The sequence below is a fragment of the Apteryx mantelli genome, chromosome 1, assembly GCF_036417845.1.
Source record: "Apteryx mantelli isolate bAptMan1 chromosome 1, bAptMan1.hap1, whole genome shotgun sequence".
Lineage (NCBI taxonomy): Eukaryota > Metazoa > Chordata > Aves > Apterygiformes > Apterygidae > Apteryx > Apteryx mantelli.
In genome coordinates this window covers 89,895,573-89,917,126 of record NC_089978.1, presented here as the reverse complement: position 1 = coordinate 89,917,126, position 21,554 = coordinate 89,895,573, and the positions used below count along the sequence as shown (strand labels likewise).

At 41.6% G+C, this 21,554-nt stretch overlaps 1 protein-coding gene across 4 annotated transcripts in view; it reads left to right on the top strand.

Moving 5' to 3' along the window:
• APOO (apolipoprotein O) overlaps nucleotides 1–18,831 on the top strand; it is a 44,144-nt gene extending 25,313 nt beyond the window's left edge. For 2 of the 4 annotated variants that reach the window (XM_067297310.1, XM_013951990.2), the window contains exons 8-9: nucleotides 6,744–6,839; nucleotides 9,795–10,103. In XM_067297310.1, coding sequence (XP_067153411.1) covers nucleotides 6,744–6,800 — 57 coding nt within the window. In that variant the 3' untranslated portion in view covers nucleotides 6,801–6,839; nucleotides 9,795–10,103. The other 2 variants (XM_067297327.1, XM_067297319.1) reach the window with 2 other exon arrangements.
• The last annotated feature ends 2,723 nt before the right edge of the window (nucleotides 18,832–21,554 follow it).

Below are 21,554 nucleotides of genomic sequence, written 5' to 3'. Positions count from 1 at the left end.
AGGTAGTGTAGTGACGTTTTAGCAGGATGTGATCAACCACACTTGATAATGAGAACCTCTGCCTTTTTTGATACCTAAAAGTGCAGGTGTGACTCTAACATGAGATGAGGGGTCAGGTCTACCCTAAAAAAAACCTTTCTCAGTCCATCAGGAACACTGAGTGCTTATACTAGCACTAGCAAAAGTGCTTTCTCTTCGTACTGCTGATTAGATTCACAAAATCAGTATAAACCATTCCAGCACAAAAATTTTTGGCAGTAATGTAAGCTGCATAAAAATAGAGTTTTTGCTGATACAGAAATGTCAAGGAAGAAAAATAAATACTCCTATCATATACCAAAACTGGCAAAGTATTCGGGGATAGATTCTGGGACTTCTGCCTTAATTTGACAGCCCAGTGAAAGAATCAGGATTTTTTTGTATAATCATTTCTTATCGTCATGCCTTATTATAGGCAGCTAGATTCCATAACTAGTGAAGGCAAATATAAATGTTATTCTTGAGTTTTAGCAGATGTAACCCATTTCAGGAAACCATGCCAGAGCGAAAGATATTACTGTGTGTTTTTGTTTTTGTGACATTCATTCTAGCATTCTTCTGTTGCTACACAAAGGATTCATGCAAAGATCCAAATGTTATATGGGTGGCTCTTCTTGGCTTGTGTTAATTCTTTCATTGCTCGTAATGTGTTTGATAGTCATAGGTGTCACAGCTGTGCAGAACTTGATGTTTGTGCAGGAATATGTCTTTTAAATAGACATGGTATGTTAATTTTTTGAAGTTTTTTTGAAGCAAAAAGCTATGCCAAATTGAGGTCATATCAACTGAAATCAAGGTTCTGCCAAAAGAGATGAATTCCAGGACCTTCTGCTGTAAACTGCTGTAACAGTTGAAACACTGTGGCTGGAGGCCCTCTCCAGAGAAAGTCAGTCTGGTAGTTTTGAGTACACTATTTACAGTATAACGTTTTGGTACCCTGAAGCTGGCTTGCTGAAGGGGTGGTTGTCAAGATGAAAGTGCCTGTCTAGTAAAACTACATAAGAATCATAAGTGAAAATGAGTGTTCAGTGTTTTATTTGCAAAAGGATGAAACATTTTCCTAGTAAGGGACAGTCAGAGTTCAGCTTCTTTATACACTATCTTGATATAAAATAGACAACATTTTTGCTACTTCCCCCAAATAGGGAAAGTGGTAGAGGAAATATGATCACCTTGGTGAGAAGCCAGGGATATTTTAAAGATTTTATCTTCTGAAATTCTTTTGCTTACTTGAGTAATCTTTACTCACAATATTATTTCCACAAAAATCAGTGGTATTGCTGTTAATGTTTATATTATCAGGTTGTAAATCTTGGGGGTAAAAGACAGAGAAGTGACATTAGAAATGAAGTGAAAAATGTGTTCGTCAAACCTTGTTTAACTTAAATTTTGTTGCAAAATTTGTAGAGAATCGTATCATCTTCTGTCTTTATACAGTTTTTAGAATGAGGTATACTGTTTGAAATCCTTTTGAGTAGCCTTAGGTGGCATCAAGCTTTCACTACTGGGGTTTTCCAATTATGGAGGCTAACACCCTGCATTGGCTTCAACTAGTCTTTGTGGTCCCTCTGCTCTGCCCCATTATATCGTAGTTCATGTAATAATTCCTTTCTCAACATTTTTTTTTTCCTTCTTGTAGCTTGGCCTTCCAGCGCCTATAAAAACTTGTTACTAGTTGAACCTTTAAGCCAGTGAGTTGCAGCTTTCTTTTCATGTGACCTCTGTTTAATACTGGCTGCGTTTGTCAGCTTTAATACCTGCTCTTAGGTCAGAGGGATGGACCAAACATAGCTGCTGGAGGATTTTTGTGCAACACCATAACTTCAAGGACTATAGTTTTCTATACAAAGGATTATAGTTTTGTTATGGAAGACTGCTTAAAAATCAGTGTTCCAGAGCCACAGTTTAATACAGACCACCTGCAAGTTTCTTAAGAATCAGGCCCTGTTTTTCAATGTGTGTCCCTGTTCATCTGATGTTTATTTTCATGGAAGGCAGCTTTTTGCCCTTCCTCTTCAGCTACTCGTTGTGATACTTCAGTCATTTGTACTGCTGTATTGTGCTGTCGGGTTGTCCCGTTCCCTGAAGCACTGCTTCTGAAGAGATGCAAAACGTAGCTCCAGTGCTACGGTGGTTCCATCTTCAAGTGACAAGAGCATGTGTTATGGCACCAAGTCATTTAAATGTAGGTTGGCCAGTCAGCTAAAAGGTACTGATACACACACAAACAATTTTCTGCAGTCAGTTCTCTCTTTGTTCTGTCTTTATGCCACTCAGAGTTTCACCATAGTTTCAGCTGTTCTAGATACTCATTCTCTCTTGTGCTCTTTCTCTCTCCCCTCTTCTCTTTACCCACATTCCCACCAGACACTGAATCAGTCACCCGTTGTTTTTAGTGAAGTGACCAAAATATGAAAAGCCAGAGCACCATAGTATGTCCCAACATCAGAGCTTTAACAACACCCTTCTTTTCACTTCTTGTTCCTTTCTTCATGTTTGTGCTCTTTCCCCCTTTGCTCCAATCTGGAATAAGATCTTACAGTATACTAATTTCTTTGTTACCTGTTGTCAAGAGAAGCTCTTGCAGCTTATTGTTTGGTTTTCATTCCAGCCTGGTCTTTGTGATTTACCAATACTGTATTTGGATTTTTTTTTTGTTAAACGTAGCTGTTTGGACATTTTATGACGTGTTAGGTGGTGACAGACTGCTTCCAAGTGCAAAGACTGCTTAGTTTTAGGTGCTTGTTTCCTGTGCTTGCTCAGAGCAGGCTTTGAGGAAACTACGGAGCTGGAGTTTGCTCACCTGAAGGCTCTGGTGGAAGTTGCAGTGCCAGTGTCTTGCCTGGTTAGCCTTGCACTGAGCATCACAGCTTGTGACCACAGTGAGCCTAAACCTGTGTTTTAGGAGGACAGTTTCAAGTCACTTGAATTTTGAGTATCTTTTAAAACGCAGCATAAGCAGCTGAGAGAAATTCTTTTTACTGTAAATGCCTGTAAGACTTGTCTTCAGTAGCTACTCAACAGACAGGTGAAAGTTGGTCATCTGACTCCATTAACTAAATGATAAACATCTACTGCTGACAGAAAATACTGCTTCCTGTCATACCCTCTCCTGTTGTTACTTGGCAGTAAGAACAACAACAAAGAGTGAAACTTGTTTAAAAAAAAATTACTTTTTTGGATTGGATCCTTAGTTTGAGCTGTGGTGAATTTACATATGTTAGAAAGGTGGGAAAGAAATAATCTACTCTGTATGAAAGAAAAGTTTGTGTTTTTCTTCAGTGCAACCTAAAACACACTGAATAACATTTTAAAACTGCTTCATATTTCTGAGAGTTAGATTCAAGCTCAACTAAAAATAACAAATGAAGAATAATTGTTGTTGGTTAACTGGGAAAGGACAAATAAGATAAAGCAGTGATGTTATCATCATTCCAAGCAATGTATTGCAAACAAAAGAGACCAGAGCAAAAAGTAAATTATTAATCTGTGAACCCAAATGCTTTGTTTTTCTTTTGCAACTGTGTTTCCCCCCCCCCCCCATAATGATCAGACTCTACCTTTTAGGAATTTTCTATAATCATAAAAGATATGCGTATCTAATTTTGGAGTTAGGATTTCTAAGGTTAGGTGCCAGTGTAAAAGGGCCTGGGCATCTGCAAGACCTTTTCTGAGGTAACAGCAGACATTGACTTTGATCTCAGATTAGGCTCCAGTGCTGTGACGTGAGAAAAAAAGTCAACCTTCTTTTGTTTTTTTTTGACATTAGGCTAGGTTGCTTATGGGGATTTTCCTCTGGATTAAAGGAGAATTTTCACAGAAATCATTACATTTTCTGAAGTTTGGTGTTTAAAATGTAGGTCTCAAGGCATCTCTGTTAGATACTGTGAGCTAAGCTGAGATCCGTTTTAATCACTTGCATACTGAAAGCTTATAGAAACCATTGTTTACAGTCCCCCTGGTTCCAAAATTCTTTTGAATTTCAAATAATGATTTTTATTTTTATTTTAATCCCAAGGGATACCAGTTTATTGAACACTTTACAAATGAATGTGTTTATGGAGGTTTCTTATCTATTACCTTTCAGTTGAAACTGTCAGATGTGTAAGAATGCAACGTACTGCCTCTTCTGCTGTGGGATAGTGCTTTGATGTATGAACTCCTCTGGCCATCACTTATGCTAGGAAGCGGTTGTGTTGAGCCAGAAAGTGGAAAGACTGTCTTGAATATGTGCCTCCCTCTGTTAGAGAGCATCATGCCACAGAAGAGGTCTGTCTTTTGGGTCATTGATCTAAACATGGTTTTTGCTTCTGTTGTTTTGGGGATGGGGGTTGAATGTGACTAAAGGACCTTGACACTTTGTTGTAAAATTAGGTGTGATTATCTTCTGCTCCATCTCAAAGAACTCTTTTTTTGAGCTATCCATGTTACTGCTCTATCAGTGACACTCCAGATTCTTTATTTACATAGTGGGCATACACCAAGTGGAGTTACAATAATTCCTTACTTGCTGATTCAGCAGCTGAGTTTGTGTATGAGTAATAACAGTTTAGCAGCAGGCTGACTTGGATTTAGCCCACTAGTGAAGATAAGATAAGGTCTGAGAGACCTACTAATCTCGTAAAAACAAAGGAATGGAGCAAGACCCTTATTTTCTCATATGTTTTAGTAGTTTTTTGTTTTCTTTCTTTCAGGACAAAAAAAAAAAGCTCATCTAGGTATTATTTGCTTTTTTACAAACTAAAACAAGTGGAAAAACATAGAACATCTATGAACAACTTATTTTTAGTTGGATTGTTCAGAACTCAATAACCCCTGAGATCAGGCTTTATGAGTCAAGTTGTTCATGGTAAGTTGTGAAATGTCATAATTTACAAGTTCCTGTGCTGGAGTTGTATAGTTATGGAGTAGGTCATTATTTTTGACATGGGTGTAGTTTGTAGATGTGATTTCATTTAACTGTTAGCTATCTGGAATTGCAGTCAAAACAGAATGGCTTTTTTGGAGGAAAGAGTTATCTTTAAAGCTCTTGCTACACATATTTGGAATAAGAATAAAAAGTTGAGGTGATTGACTGCAGCTTAAGTACTTTAAATTTTTGTAATGTAGTTGCATGATGCTAAACCCTGTGAGAAAGTTTTAAGTAAAGTGTTCTTTGGAGAATGCCTCTTCAGAACCTGAAATTTTAAAGAACTTAAACCATCTTCAGCAAGTATCTGTGATGTAGTAAAATCCTGATTTTTTTTTTTTTTTTTTTGTTCCAGCAAGTCCCAAAAACATGAAAACCTTCTCTCTCTCTCTCTCTCAATGTGTAAGAAACAGAATTTTATTTTCCCAACCAATTCTATGTAAAGCTAACAGCTCATAACAAGAAATTTTGCGAAGCACTTTACAGAGAGGGAGAAGAGTAATCTTTAGTTATGGGAAATAAATCAGTGCTTCATCCAAACACCAATGTATGAGAAATGAAGAATCAGAAATTTTAAATTATTTTCATAATTGAGTCTTCCTGTTTTGAGCCTGTATCTTCAGCACAGCGTAAGTATGGTCTCATAGACCTGCAGCCTCATTCGTAGTGTTTAATCTGTACTGGAACATATATGCTAACCATCCTGTGGAATTTTTATCTTTTCCAGTCTCTTCTGGCTTATTTTGTTACATTTTCAGTCACATTTATTTAAGGCATATTGCTGAACATCTCTCTTTATAAGAAAAAGAAAAGGCAATTTAATTTTCACATTCTTAGAATTTATGAGTAATTGAGGTTGAGTGGAACATCTCATCATTTCCTCCAGTTCCCACTCAGAGATGCTATGAAGTTAGATCTGGTTGCTCAGGCTTTGCCCAGTCAAGTGCTGAATATCTCTGAGGGCAGAGATTCAGCAGCCTCTCTGGGCAGCCTGTTTCAGTGTTTGATCATGTGATGATTTTTTTTCCTTATCTATAATAGAAATTTCCCATGCTGCAACAGTGTTCTTTACCTCTTGTCCTTTTGCTGTGCGCCTCTCAGAGGGATCTGGCACTGTCAAATACATAAACACTCATTAAATAGCTGTAGATAGCAATTAGATTTCCCCTTTGCCTTGTTTTCTCCAGGCTGAACAGATCCAGATCTCTCAGCCTGTCTTTGTATGTCATGTGTTTCAGTCTCCTAGCCGTGTATGTGGCCCTTTAAGTATTTTTTTTTTTATTGATAGCTATTTAAAACTATAATCAAATGACTGTTTGTTGTAGTATACTTGGCAAATAAATGGACCAGATGCTCTAACAAGCCTTTCTTCATTCTTTGATTTCTATCATTTATTTCAGAGAAAGTGTGAGAACACGCTTTCAAAGGGTGTGTGGTAAAAGAGGCCTATTGTATAAATCAACGCAGAATTCAAAGAATGCAAAATGGCAACTAATCTGTAAGAATTCATCTTCTGTTATTAGTGCAGGCAAAAATGAGTCAATTAAAGCATTTCTGTTGAACTACTTGTTCTTTCAAATCTTTTAATTTCGGAGCTTACTGCAGGAAGACTAAAATTTAGAAACACTTTGGGAGAAGATCATATTTGAGTGTATCTTACTGAATTAGTCTCATCAACCATTTGGTATTGCAAGAACTTTTTGTTTTAGCTTTTGAAGAGGGTTTCTGTTCTAGCAAAAATGTTAATCATGGATTGCCTCAATTGAGGTTTTGTGTGTATTTTTTCCTCCTCAAGGGTGATGCAGATGGTGACAAGCCCCTGGAAGTCCATGCTGTTTCAAATGAGGAGTGAGCCCAGAAGTAGAACATCAAATCACTTGCCATCAAACAGGTAAAGAATAAAGACTGATAGTAATATGTGGCTACAGCAGCAAAATAACCTGGAAAAACTAAGCATTTGCAAGTTTAACTTGCAGATGCCTTCCTTAGATTGATGAATAATTGGGGAAGAGAGGTGATAATTTTATTCATTTTTAGTATTTATCAAGAAAATGCTTTCTCCTAAACACTACTTGACTAATCTAAATACTTCATCTTTAGAACACAGCAAGTAAGTATAAAAGTCTCCTCCAGTGGTTCCCAACTAATTTTTAGCCAGACCTTGTTAAAGCATTGTTTTGTCTCAGCTTACCACTCCTGCCTCCTTTACCAAAGACCTCTTTGCCCTTGTCATTTGCCTCCTCTCACACCTGTGCAGGTGTGAGGAGGGGAGAGGAACCTCTTTCCTGCTGATGATACATTATTCCTCTCAAGCTTCGGCAACACCAGGGTACAACCTCATCCTAAAGCCTGCAACAGTCCACCCTGTGCTTCACCTTTTATGTTGATGCTCCTCACTAATGAGGCATGCCTCGTCAGTGGGGAACCAGTGCTGGAGGAAATGGAGGCAGTGTTTCCCAGTTCTCTGAGCCAGAAACAGACCACTGAGTTGTTTTTTAACATCAAGCGAGTCCCTTGACTGTTACAGTTTCTAGAAAGGTAAAAAGCATTCCCAACTTTTTAAAGATAGTTCAAGATAATAGGACAAAATATGCTATGTATTTGAGGTATATTAGTACTCACGATATTGTAATTGGATGTAGTTTAGTACAAAATATCGGATGATGTATGCTCTATTATCAGTTGATACGGGATGTCTTTTCTGAACATTTTTTCTAGTTGCTCCTCTTTACCCTACATTACTTTTGCATTATGATAAAGAATTACTTTTCATCAGAAAACCTACTTTTGTAGGGACTCCTCACTATTTTTGTATGGAGTGTTCCATTTACTTCCTCTCCCACCCCCAACTGCCAACTACATAAATATAGTCTGGATTTAGAAAACTGCACCATTTTTTTTTTTCCCCATGTATTGTCAGCAGTTACAAATGTTATGCAGATATGATGCAATGCACGCATCTGCTGAGTAAGTGTTCCACTTTTACATGGTCAGTTTTAAAAGCAAAACTAGTCTCTAGTGTTGTGTTTCCATTAATGTATTTTTAATGGTTAATTCCCCTCACAGGGGCAAAGGTATGTTGAGTGGTTCATTTACTGAGGACATTTGTTTGTCCTTCAGATGTATAAATAAAAAGTTTTTAAGTATAAGAGTGATCTCTTAATATTTTATAAAACAACTACATAAAATAAAAACACACACAAAAAAAAGGAAGAATAGTCTTGCTTAGAGTAAAGATACCCAGGAAAACCAAGAAGAAGAAAAGATAGATCACTAAAATATTGTGCTTGTTGTGATTTAGGATGGAGCTACTAAATGATAGAAAGACAGGAATATTGATCTCTTGTTTATTTATATGGGACACTGTACAAGTGTCAAGGTTCATCAGAAACAGAAATCCCTAAGTCACCTTTTTTTTTTTTTTTTCTTTCAACATTTCTTACCCTGTGGATATAATTTTTTTCAGCTCTTTATTTGTTCTTTGAGACTTCAGCACCTTCTTAAAGCAGGTTTCTTTAAAGAAAAGGAACAAAATCTTGTCAGGAAGGTTTATATTAAAGTTGTCCAAAACCTTTGTCCTCAGAATGTCAATCACATAAATAGTAAGTTTTGAGGAATACCTCGTTAACAGCTGCTGTCTCAGATGTCACTTTACTGGTTGACTTTTTAAAGAGTTAACCTGCTCACGTACCTGAGTGCTTTTGAATTTGCTTACTTTGCCTCATGTTGTTTCTAGAGGAGCTACATAAATGAAACCACTAGATTTTTGACCTGGAGGAGCCAGATGGTGAAAGTTCAATTCAGTATCAATTTTCAGCTGTTCTGTGGGGGTGGTGATTTGTTGCTTCTGCTGGAATTCAAATCCAGTTATTCAACTCCATGCTTAAGTCCAGATGTTTTGTTGGATTTCAGTGATCCCAAAGGTTAGAGAGCACTGCTGTGATCATTGAAAAGATGTGTTTGTTTATACCAAATGAGATCAGTCCTAACAGTCACACTGTATTTTAAACTGTTGGCAATATTCCTAGTTGAATCTGGTTACTAAAATAAATACAATGTCATTTTCCTCAAAGATTTGTCACAGCATGGGTCTTTGAATTAAATGGTCAGCCCAGGACAAAATCGCTTTGGAATGGAGACAGGCAGTAACATATACCTTCATTCCAAAAAAACAGCAGCATTGCACCTCCTTTATTGCGTGTTAATAGTTATATGCAAACTACAGCTCAAACCACATCCCGCTGTGGGAGAACTAAGCTTTAATTTTATCCATCTGTTGTGCTGATGAGTTGCATGTAAGCTACACGAGTCCGTGTTTTTCCATGAAGACAGCATATCTCATTTTCACTCTGTTCAGGTTCTATATTTTGCTATTTCTATTTGTTTAAGTTATATTGCCCTAGATTTAGGGCAGAGTAAGCAAGATCAGGGAGAAAATACGCTTAACAGGAATTAGAAAGAAATCCATTTGAGAAAGTCAGTTTATTACACAAGACTGCCTGTGGTGTTTTGTTGCTGGGAAGTGTTCTTTCATTTTTATATTTGCATACAGCTCGACTACAGAAATCAAGATCTCTAGAGCAATCTCTGGATGAGATTAATAATATTAATGATTAATGCTCTATTGCTGTGGCTGCAATCAGTAATATGAAGCATTAAATCTCTATACTAGGAATAAATCGGCATTGAAAATATGGATTCTGATCAACTTGCCAAACCAAAGGAAAAAAAAAATTAAAATTGCACTCTGACAGCGGGTACAAAGAGTCTATGATGTTTTAATTCTGCTTTCTCTCTCTCACCCTCCCTCTCCCCTTTATCCTCTGTCCACTTTCTTTGGGTATAGATGACTATAAAATTTAGATAAGAGCAACAATTTCAGAAGAAAAAGACAAAACGTCTGAATCCATTTTGACTTTGAATGTGACTAATCTGCCTTCTGCCTCAGGAAAGATTGACAGCACCCTGTATCATCTTCTGGTATGGAATCTCTGAAAGGACACTGCGTATTTTGTGTCAGCCTGAGACCTTGTCCTTAATTCTGCAGTGGGACTCAGTGGGTCTTATTGCAAGGTCAGCAAGTAGGAAGTCTCAAAATTCCTCAGTCTCTTATTATTATTTATATGTAAAATAAAATTCCAATTACATAAACAGTTCTGATTGTTTTCCTCCTCCTATATTCTTTAACTAAAATATGACATTCACACAATTTATGAAACATAGTAGACTGGTTCTTGAGATGCTGTTGACAATGTCTATTTTAAAAAGTGAGGAAAAGCTCCAAGTAGCATGATGTTTCGGTTAGCGTTAGCTAATAGAATTACGAATGCAAACAATTACAATGAATCTTGTGTTTTCTCTGAGTCTCCCCCTCCTTTTTATACAAATCTTCTGCCTCATCAGTGCCAGTGGGAGGTATATAATGAAGCATCTGTGAGTTCCTTTCTAGTAGATGGATGGGAATGGAGCTGTTAATGTTCGTTCTTGTTTTTGCTTGAATGCACAGCGCGGTGAGAATCAGAGTGTTGTGTTGGTGGGAACCAGCTATAGAATGACTTGGCTGTTTCCTTATTGCCAGCCAGGGGAGGGGAAAAGTGAAGCAGAAGGGAAATACAAAAGGATTTCCAGCATTCTGAAATCTTTGCACAATAAAACCCTTTCATCGTTTGTGGCCATTTACATGAAGCTCTCTTTTGGGGGATGGTGTTTTGCAAGTTACTGTAATCCAAGTAGCTCATAGCATTTAAAACTTTATTGGTGAGTCTTTAATGCTTGTAAATCAACCATCAGTGAATATAAGGGGAATGAGGGAAGGATAGAATGCTTGTGAGGTACTAACTTTCTAAAAAGAATAGGCAGGAAATACCAAGTAAATTGGATTTAAAAATCTTTTTTTAAATCATCGTTATTTCTTGGTAGGTAATTCCCTTGGGCATATTCCACAAACATTTAGAGAAAAACAAACAGACCTTGGCAATGCAAATATCAGTCTGTGTGGGCATTATAAAACAGGCCAACTCTTCAATACAGGCATAAGGCATGTGGTTGCCTTAGGCAGGAAAATAGTATCTCACAACATGCTCCATGCATGTTTTTATGAATGTTTTGTGCTGGTATGGATGGGTGCTTGCTGGTTTAGCAAGGAGAGCAGAATTCTTGCATGATAAAAATTTTTTTACTTGAAATTTGCCAACATAGTTCAAACAGTGTTGGGAGGATCAAAGTAGTGTTTTTGTCAATAGTGGAAAAGAAACTTGGGGAACGGACATGTTGTAACTGCTGTGTTGCACTGCTCTTACAATATAAGCACAGATTTCTGTCTTCAGTTAAAGTAGGCCTGAACTTGTATGTACTCATGTCTTGGGGGAAATTATTACCGTTGAGTTAGGAATACAGATTTAAATACCTACGTTTTGTTCAGCATTATTTGACATAGGCCACACTGGCATTTAAGAACATAATTACTTGGTGATTCTTAGGTATTTTGACTCTCAGACTGCACCAAGATGTGCTTCCTCATTCTCCTTTTTAAGGCAATTGTGACCCTTTTTTGTTCCTTTATACTGACCATGGAAACAAAATGAAACTTGCTGTGTACAGTCTGCTGCATTAGCTAATCTGCATTCAAACACAGTAGCTTTGAATCTTTTTTCATATGTGTGTGTGTGTGTTTAAAGAAATCCTGTGTTGAATAAGTATCATTTGAGTCAAATTCATTTTGTTTGATTACATCTTCATACTGTCTATTTATGCTAGCTCTTAAAAATGTCCCAAAATGATGGACTTCAAAATGGAATGCTTTTATCTAGTGGGAGATGACTATCTCCTTGCACCTGGAAAAGCAGATGATGAGAGGATGGTTCCAAAATGCGAACAAGATAGCTATAACTGAAATCTTTTCCTTATGTCCTCTATCTAAAGTTTTCTGTGAGTACCAAAAAGTAATGTCCCATGATGTTGTGAGTGCAAAAGATCATAAATATTCAACTCACTTGGCACAAACACTCCTAATGGAGAACATGAGAGCAGTTGACCACAGTTCATATATTCCTGGGACTATTTCGTGTGTGCATGTGTTATCTTTTGCCAGACTTTGCCTGTGGGTATTACAAAATGTGCTAAAAACAGCATATAACCCAACCCAAATTTCATGTCAACAGTCTGGTCATCCTTCTGCTCTAAGCCTTTCAGTTTGGTAACTGGAGTCTGTGCAACTGAGGAAATAGTGTTCTCATCTCAACATCATCTGTCATAGTGTCAGTGAGCAGATATGTTGGGGACAGGTTGCAATGTCCTCTCTTAAAAGAACTATCTTTGATCTCTCCAACACAGGAGAGCTGCAGAACTGGAGATCATTAGGTTGGCCTATGCAGCCCTCCTATCCTGGGTGGAAATCCTTATAGATAGTATGTTAGCAATATATTGAGTAAAAGTGGATAGCGTAGCTTCTCCTTTTGCTGCAAAACCTTGCAGTGTTGAATAAAAGTGTATTTTGCCACATGTGGTCATTGCAAAAATCTGGGTTAGACTCAATACTCTAAACACAGATGGCTCCAGACACAGACTTCTCAGCAGACGTTGTAACAAAAATATTTTGGAGCCTTCATCATTGTATCTGTTACCTTTTAAGAGAGCTATAACTACAGTGCAAGAAGGAGCAGGACTGACTTATATTTTAGGGCTGGAGAAAACAGCTGGGAAGCTGAAATGGCTTGCTGCAGCCCTGGTTATTAGCCATGGCAGAAAATCCCAATGTAAGAACATTTGCTTCAGAAAAGATACAACCCTCCCATCCCACTATACAATTCTCTTCTTTTTTTTTTCTTCTTTTTTCTTCTTTTTTTCCTTTTTCTTTGTTTTCCATTTTTCTTTTTCTCTTTTCCTTTTTCTTTCCTTTTCTTCCCTTTTTCCTCCCCCCCCGCTTTTCTTCCCTTTTTCCTCCCTCCCCACTTTTTTTTTCTTTTTTTTTTTTTTTCCCTGGAGGTCATTTCTACACCCTCAAGGGTATCCCTAGCTTCTTGTAAAGCCAGTTTTGTCAGGATAAGCCCCTATTAACAGAGAATGTTTTGGCTGTTCAGGCTTGACAGAGAGGCCTGCCTAAATTCCCATTGGACCTTCCTTTTCGCCTGGACCCAGCACCTCAAAGCAGGATCAGCTACTGTGTCTGGATGGCCTGGTGCCTGTCTAGGTCCACACCACTGTGGAGTGTTTTTGAGAGGTACAAAAGCTTCTTGTTTACAAAAGAAACCTTTGCTAGCAATATCTTAACTACAAAGTAGAAAAGGATGTTTCTAATTGCATCACAGCCCTTCCTTCCCCTTAAATCTGGACCATTACCTGATTTTGGTAGTTCTTGACTGTGTATTGTTCTTAAAGTGACTGGGACTGATAGCTTTCTCAAGGTGTCTCTGGGAGCAGTATCAGTATATTAATACAATTGCATTGTCTCTTCCTGCTCCGTGTCAGTGAGGTTTATCATCAGTCACCTCTGGTTAAAGACCGGGGTCTGATCTGGACTTTCATCTTGTTCCCTTGACGCTCCTGGATTTCTCCAGAGTGCTGCTCCCACCACCGCTTTTTCAATCTGGTGTTACTGGTAGCATTCAGAGTTGGACAAATCAAGGTGGGCTCAGGGTGTCTCACAGCTGATTACCAGCCTTCTTCCCCTAACGATACATTTTTTGTGGAGGAAATAGAGCTACACTACCTGCACCAGAGCAGCCTCTCGGACTCTGTTGTCTCTTGCTGGCCATTTTTGGTGCTTTTAAGGATCTACCTCTACCAACAAACATTGAGAACTGGTTGGTCATGTGGGACGCATCCAGCTGTGGCAGGCAAGCCTGGATGCTAGTGATGCTTCATCACCCGGCCCAGTTCCTGAGGCAAGGTCTTGTTACTGGTAAGCTGTGCTGTGAGGCCTGGACTAAGAAAGCTCTGCTGGATGTTTTGGAGTGGTTCTGGAGAGAAGGAGACAGATCCTGGTGACTTGTTGCTGTGTGCCTGGGCAATAGCCACGCAGCAGCTGGAGCTGCGTGCAAACGCTGTCCGAAAGGCCAGGTCTCTGCGCCCACCGTGACAACAGTGGCGCAGGTCCTGGGAGAGCTCAGTCAGGAAGTTTGTGCTTATAATAGAAAAATAGAAACTGAGCAAGAGTTAAGAATTTAATTTGATGGTGACTAAAACTAAAGGATGTACTTTGCATGCAGTCTGAGTGTCCAGTCTTGGTCAGTGATATGAAGTTCATAAAACAGCGGCACAGAGTAACAAGATAATGTCATTTGCTATGTGCTTTACCTGGCAGCGAGGGCAGATGCTGTGTCCACAAGGCTATTGCTGTAGTCTTTGAGCAATTTCAATCCATTAGTCCTTCTGCCTGAGAAGGAATAGCTTTGAAACATCACGTGTGTGTAGCCCCATCTACAATGAGGCTTTAATCAAAAACACATCCAAAGAGCACAATTGAGAATGTGTTGCTGCGTATGTATGTTTTGCATTTGTTCCGTAAATGGCAGGGTGGTGCAGTTTTTCTTTTTTTTGTATGCTCCCCAAATACTGGAAAAGCTTTAAATGGGTGTCTATATTTTTTCTTTTGTTCTCTCTCTCAAACACTGATCTGTTTCTGCAAAGTAACAGGTATATTTTATTCATGTACGTGTTGGAGTTGGACTCAAAGCTTGCTAGCCTCAGTTTCAAAAGCGCGAAGCCTGTGGGCATCGTTATTGAGAATTCAGTAGTGCCCGTGAATGCCTCCCTGTAATACCCACTAGCCGAGTTATGCAGCTCTACGTTCTAAACTTATTTTACCAAATTACCTTTGGCATGTGTTTAAAAAAGAACTAGCAGCAGGACCATGTTTTGTTTTGTTTTTAATCTCGTTCCGCATTTAGTGTGGATGTTTCAGTGCTACTCAAATATGTGTTGTGCAAAGTGTTACCACCCCGTAAAAGCAGCAGAAGCCTGCAAAGCCATCCCTGGCGCGGGACTTTCGTGCCAGCCTGTTGAGAAAAGGATGGCAAATCTCTTGAAGAGTGGGGTTTGACTGACGTGTGTTGGTGGTTAAGAAGCGAGCAGAGTGTTTGCTGGTGGCACGGGGCACGCTGCGCTGATGGGCTGCGGGGGAGTAGGTCTTGCGTGGTCAGGGCGCTCGCTCAGTGTGCATTTTAAGGTAGCGGTGAGATCGGGAACCTGGATAAAAGAATAAATTTAAAAGGTGAACCTCATTTCTTCCTTCTGTAGATAGTACTGTGTGAAGACTCTGAAAACATACCGCTTTCCACACTGAAGCTTTTTTAAACCTGGTGTTTTCTGTCCCATTGCAATAACAAATCTGAATCTCCCCAAATCCAGTCTGGAGCTGAAGTACCTTCACTCAACTTCAGGGTGCAGCAGCTTTGCCCATGAAGAAGTATCAGCTCCTCTGAACTGAAAATTACCCATAGGCGGTGTTTTGCGGGGAGCATTGAGAGAGGAAGAGTGCTCCGGCTTGTGCACTGGATGGTCCCCCCTCCACACGCAGCCTCCATGCCAGGGAGAGGGGGAAGGACGGCAGCCATGGGCAGAGGGCTGCCGTGAGGCCCCTTCGGGCCAGCTCCTGGCTGTCTCCTGAGAGGTGGAGAAAAGCTCTGCTGTTTTTCTAGTGAGTTGGGGGAATGATGGGGCATTAAACCAAAGCCGTCTGGCCGGAGGCTAAGTGGCAGTACCTACGCACCAGCAAAGGGTTGTAAGTGGTGGAGGCAGCCCTCATGCCTGTTTTGGGCCCTTACCCTTTTTTTGTGGTTGTGTAAAAATTGCATACGGAAATGTAGAGAGTTTGTATCAATCCACAGAGAAGGAGAAGGGATTCTTCCCTTCCCCCCACTCCCCGTCCTAGATTAAGTTCACTGACATAGTTTCTGTAAACTTAGCAAGCCTCAGACTCACTTCCTTTTGTAACGCGACCTGAAAGAGCTATTTCCTGATTCGTACGGCGCTGGTGTATGTGCCCACTAAGTGCTCATTCATACCATGAATCATAAAGGTAACCTCCGGTCAAAATGCGCTGCCGATAGCTTGGTTTAGTACGAAAAGAAAAGAGTTTTGCTATTCAACACAACAGGCTGAGTCATCTGTGCTTTTACTGGGCAGTTGTTTCTCCTTGGTGCCCATGGTTTTGGGGGGGTTTTTTGGTTAGGTTTTTTTCATCTTAAAAGCATCATTTGCAAACTGCCTGAACTGACATTATCCAGGAAAAGCGCCAAAGCTGGCCCAACATGTGATGTTTACTGTCGTGTACCAGGCTTGCCGCAGTGCCTGTATCCAGCGGCAGCAGGAGCTGCAAGCGCGCCGGCCTCGATGTGGCAGTGCCTCACCAGCCAGCCCAGGCAGGCCTGCGGCTCCGCACAGCCCAGCGCCCCGTAAACAAAACGAAGATGCTGGAAAAAACTCAGCTTTGCTCTGCTGTAACCAGCAGCAAACGGCTCATTTTCATGTCTGTGGTTAGATGGGAGATTAGCAAGACACGAGCCTGCTGTGTTTATCCCTTCAGTGCTCGTCTGCAGTCTCATCTGACAATAAAAAAGATCAGCTGTTACTGGCTGCCTTACGGAGGAAACGTGTGCCTGCTTGGCTCGCAGCGGTCTTTGCCAAGCCCAGCCAAGTTCAAAGGCAAGAGAGCCAATTCATACATAATATTGGAGCGTGCTGTCTTTGGGGAGCTTTTGCACCGCATCCAACTGTACAAGGACGTGGCCCTGGGGCCAAACAACTGCTGGCTGTACTTTTGCCTTGATGGAGTAAGATCGGGACAAGCTATCCTTGTACAACAGAGCAAAATACACAGATGCTAAAATCAGCAACTTTGTTTTGACCAGGAAGCATGTTCCCAGAGTAAACAGTAAAGGGGAGAAAGTCTTTGCTTGTGGAAAAAAGTGGTAACGGTGTAAGTGTGCGTGTGCGCATCCTCTTTTACTACCACCGCCCTTCTCAAACTGGTTAAAAAAGCTGGATATCTAACTGTTGCTTTTTAGCTTTTTTTTAAATCCTGCCCCATGTAGATTATATTAGTCCGCTAAGGTGAGTGACTATGTTATTTGAGAAATGTTAGAGGACAGGTGGCGAAAAAACACCCTCAGCCCAGGGCTGGCCAGCGAGTCACACCCAAAGGTAACAAGTGCGAGAGCAAAGAAGGAGCTGTTTTAAGTCTGTGGTAGGTGAGCTGAGGCGTAAACCAGATATGCAGAGATGCTTGCGTAGGCCAGGTCCCCTGAGCTGGGAACGTGCTGTACTGTGAGAGTGTTTTAAGTCTCAGGAGCCCCGAGGGTTCGCTGCCGTGAATAAACTGATAACCATCAGCTGTAAATAAGCGGTCATAAATAAAATCGTAACAGCTGAGGAGGTAGCAGTGAAGTAGCTGTTTTAATTGGTAATCCTGTGGGATTTGTCATATGTTTGTTTTTCCCTTGCAGAGGTGAAGAGCATGAGGGGAGTAGTTTCAGCTGTGTACAAGCTACCCCAGGGTTGTCCGAGTTTCCCCCCTTCCTCCCCAGCTTAGGAGGTGTTTTTCAAAAAACATCTGCCTATGAGCAGGCTGGGGGAAGCCGGGTGAAACACCTGGCCACCAAGGAGAGCTGGCCCTGCCAGACGGCAGATGCATCGGTCCCTGGCCACCCACGGCAGTGGGAACTCGTCTCTGGAGTAACTGTGCCAAAAGCACTGCAACATTTCCCTCCTTGATTCTTTGCGTGGACTTGTCTTCTCTTGCCCTTGCGTGGTCTGTGACCCCTCTCCCTGGCCCGCTCTCCTGGTGCTGCCTGGAGCGCCTCCCTGGCCCAGCTGCACTCGCCAGCGTTTTGTCTCTTGGTAATTTTCTTGAGGAATTGTGACACCTCGTCTTCCCCCACTTTCCAGCCTCCTCGTTTATAGATTCCTCAAGCTCCGTCTCATGGGTGGTGACTGCTGCAGGCTTTCATCACTGGCTTTTGCACAGTATTTCCTTAAAATCTGGTCAATTATTATTTTAATGAGAGTGATTTTTTTTTCTTTTTTTTTAGGCTTTCAGGTTTGTAGAGAAAAGCCTAAAGGCTGGTGAACAAGAAGCTCTTTTCAAGTCACAGTTTTGAGCCCAGTTGGGCTTTGGCCCATGGGGACAGCCTACAGGTACGGGGCCATGGCTCAGCCCTGGCACAGCTCCCAGCGCCCCGGAGCTGTTACCTGCAATGCCAGGTCCGTCGGGCTGTGGTGCAGCCCCCATCACCGGTGAGAGTTTCACTGGTCTCCGTTTGGGTTGTCCCTCAGCTCGGTGCAATAACAGCCTCTCTCCTCTGCTACGTGACAGGCTGTGGGCCCCTGAGGCTCTCCCTAAAAGACTGGGGATGACGGTTTTGCAGTCCCAAGTTAACTTTCCAGCGCTTTCCCTGTAGAAATGGATGTTATAGTACACCCTGCATAAAAGGGATATGTTTGAAGGATGTGAGTATTTATTTATGAAGAGATTTGGATTGCATTTGTTTTGTTTTTTTTTCTTTCATGCCAAGTTTCCTGCTCGGGTACAAGGAGCTGTAGAGGACAAGTGACCTGACTCGTGCGATGTTGTTGCATGTGAGCTCCTGGGGCAGGACCTTCCCACCGCGGCAGTGGGGAACGCAAGGCATGGGGAGCCCCCACGAACCCCCTTTTTTCCTTTTGTAACTGCAAGGCGTCTTTGCGCTATTTATGTTGTGTTAGGGCACAGCAGAGGCTGAGTTTATGTGAGGAGCAGATCCTAATAAATCTCCTAATACAATTTCCTCTCCTCCTCAGGTGGGATTTATTTATTTTTTTCCAGGAAATGGCAATTCTCTGGCAGTATGTTGGTAACGCGCTTGAGAATTAGATCAGGTTTTAACAATTAAAAAGTTGTGCTCACATGTGTTTGTCATGCCAAGTTTTCTTTTGATTGCTCTAGAAAATGTGTTCTTCAAATGTTTTGACCTCAGTAAAGGAAAATGAATATGAGAGTTAAAAAAAAAAAAAATTCATAGAGAACAACTTATTCATATTAAGATCTACAGAAGAGCTGCTTGCTTCTTTTAGGATGGAGATATATCCGCTGATTTATTCATCGCATTTATTTAATTCGTCCTTAAAAAAACATAAGCAAACTTACACTAACAAAGAAGAAAAGGAAACTGCTAACAGGGCCTCTCCAAGCATGCCTGTGCAATCACACTGCCTTAACTCTGTTTATAGATTAACAAGATTAAGCCATCGATTATCATACTGAAAACAAAAGTAGACAACCTGAAGTAATTTATTATATGATAATTGCAGGGTGGTGCTACTTTTGGATTGGTAAAAGTTTTCAAATGCTTTGCTTGAAAAGTGCACCAGATGTGTTTTACAGTGCGCGCTTGGAGGTTACAGCCGCGTCTCGGCAGAGGCAAGGATTGCCTGCTGGGCGCTGAGTTGCCTGCATGTTATCTACATTAAGGCTGAGTCAGTGAAATGAGGGGTTGCAGCAGGGCAGGAAAGAACAGATAACACCTAATCTGGAAGAGCCTCTGACTAAAAAGAAACGGGCAAGTTTTGAAAGCCTGACCAGTATTTTTAGGGCTTGCTTGAGAGGCAGCCAGTGTTGCAGGAAGCGCTGGCGCTCGCCCTTGACGTTGGGCTGCGTGGTGGCACCACACGGTGGAAATGCCAGAGGAAGGAGTTTCGGGAGCACCCCCGAAGCCCTTTGGCTCCACATGCGGCGATTCCTGTATTTCTGCTTGTGCCGGCGGGCTGGGCCGTCGGATCTGGCCCCCATTCCCACGCCCGTGGGGTCGGAGGGGGCCTCTCCTGCGTCTCCAGCCGTCCCAAGGGAGAGTTGCTGCGCAAGCAGGGTGACCTCAGCGGTGTGACGCCACCGTGAGTTGCGCCGCCATGAGTCGCTCCGCCGTGGGCTCAGCTGGGACGCTGGCTCCCCATCAGGCCAGCGAGCACCGCAGCCCTTTCACCGAGCGACCGCACTGGCAGGGACCGGGGACACCCCGGGCACTGTGCAGGCACCCAGGAGCGGTGCTGAGCGTGTCCCTTGGTGCTGGAGGAAGGACACGCAAAACATGTTGCTTGGTTGCAGTGGTTAGCAGCAATTCCCAAAGGGAGTTTATAGCACTCACTTTATACTGGTAGTTGTTCATGCCTCTTACTTAATGCTCTAACAGTACAGTTGCTTGCTTCAAGAATAAAACCCTTAGGATAAATCACTTGATGCATAAATGCAGCTTTTAGGTTTTTTAACACACTTTCCCTAGTATTGCTTGGGATATAGTTGTTAGAAGTGCTCTGTTATTCTTTTAGTGGGAAGAAGACAAAAATGCAGCATGATTATACACAAGTTACTTATGCACCTTGTCACTCAGATACTGTATTAGTTGGGAAAGTAGTAATGTTCGCACTCTATTATTATGGGAAAAGTGTTTTAAATGCAGCTTTAATGGAGCAAAAGGAGAGGTGCTCACCTGTATGTGCTCACTTGTCCATTATGTGAGTCACAAATAACTACGAGGCTTTGTTTTTAAGATGCTTTGAAGAAAAAGGGATGTAATTAATGGTGGAAACTGTACCTGATGTCTGTGAGAGGTGATCTGTGGGTGTCTACAGTGCGGCTGCTTCATGGTCAGCCCTGAAAAGTCCCATTCAGCGGATGCCCAGTGCAGCATGTCAGCGCGTGAAGTTGCATTTCCCCCGTGGCACCAGCCCTGGGTGCTCCGGGAAGGCCAGTGCGGTGCCTGGCGCCGTCCCCTGGCGTTGGCAGTTCTGGGATTGGGGCTGGCCCCAGGAAACCACTGGCCTGCCAGGGTGGCCACCTGTTCTCACAGGGACCCGCTGGCACTTTCCCTAAAATGGGTAAGTATAGAGGAAAACACATGGAGGGAAGTAATAAGCAGGCAATGCTTGCTCGAGCCGTGCTGGGCCGTACGTAGGTGCCTGGCGGGTCGTGTGAGTGGCTGTGGCCGGAGGGGACATGCGGTGAGTGGCAAAGGGGAGCTTTCCACAGGGTGGTCACCTGTGTTAGATACTGGCATTATTAAGTCTTCAGCTGCTCTGTTTTTTTTTTTTTTTTTTAAGAAACCAATCCACTGAACTGGAAGCACAAAAATATACAATAAACCATGGTAAAGGAGCTTTTTTGCTTATTCCTTGTACCCAGGGCCTCTTAAATCTCAGTGCATGCCAGTCTTTGAAATTTCCAGCCTTTCAAAAATTCATGTCATAGGTACTCTTTCATTTGTTATCATTTCTGTATGCTTGCGCTTTAGTCATTTCATAAACATATCTGTGACAGCTACTGTTCCAGTTCTTACCAATTTTCTATATTTTTGTTTCCAGCACTCCATAACTGAGCGTGTCCCACCAGTAAGAGCAAGTATGTGTTATTGCTGCTCCTGTGTGCTGTTAACACTGTAGTGTCTTGGAGGCGGTGGCAGGGTGTTTCAGGATTGTGAACCAGGGGCTGCCTAATAACCGAGGCAGGTTCTGGTGTCTGCTGCTTTCAGAAGACACATCCGTGAAGGCCCACCGGCTCGTTTCAGCTGAAGGCAAAGCCATGAGTCCATCCTATTGCCAGTCACCAGTATTTAAGCTATTAATGTTGAACCATACTGTT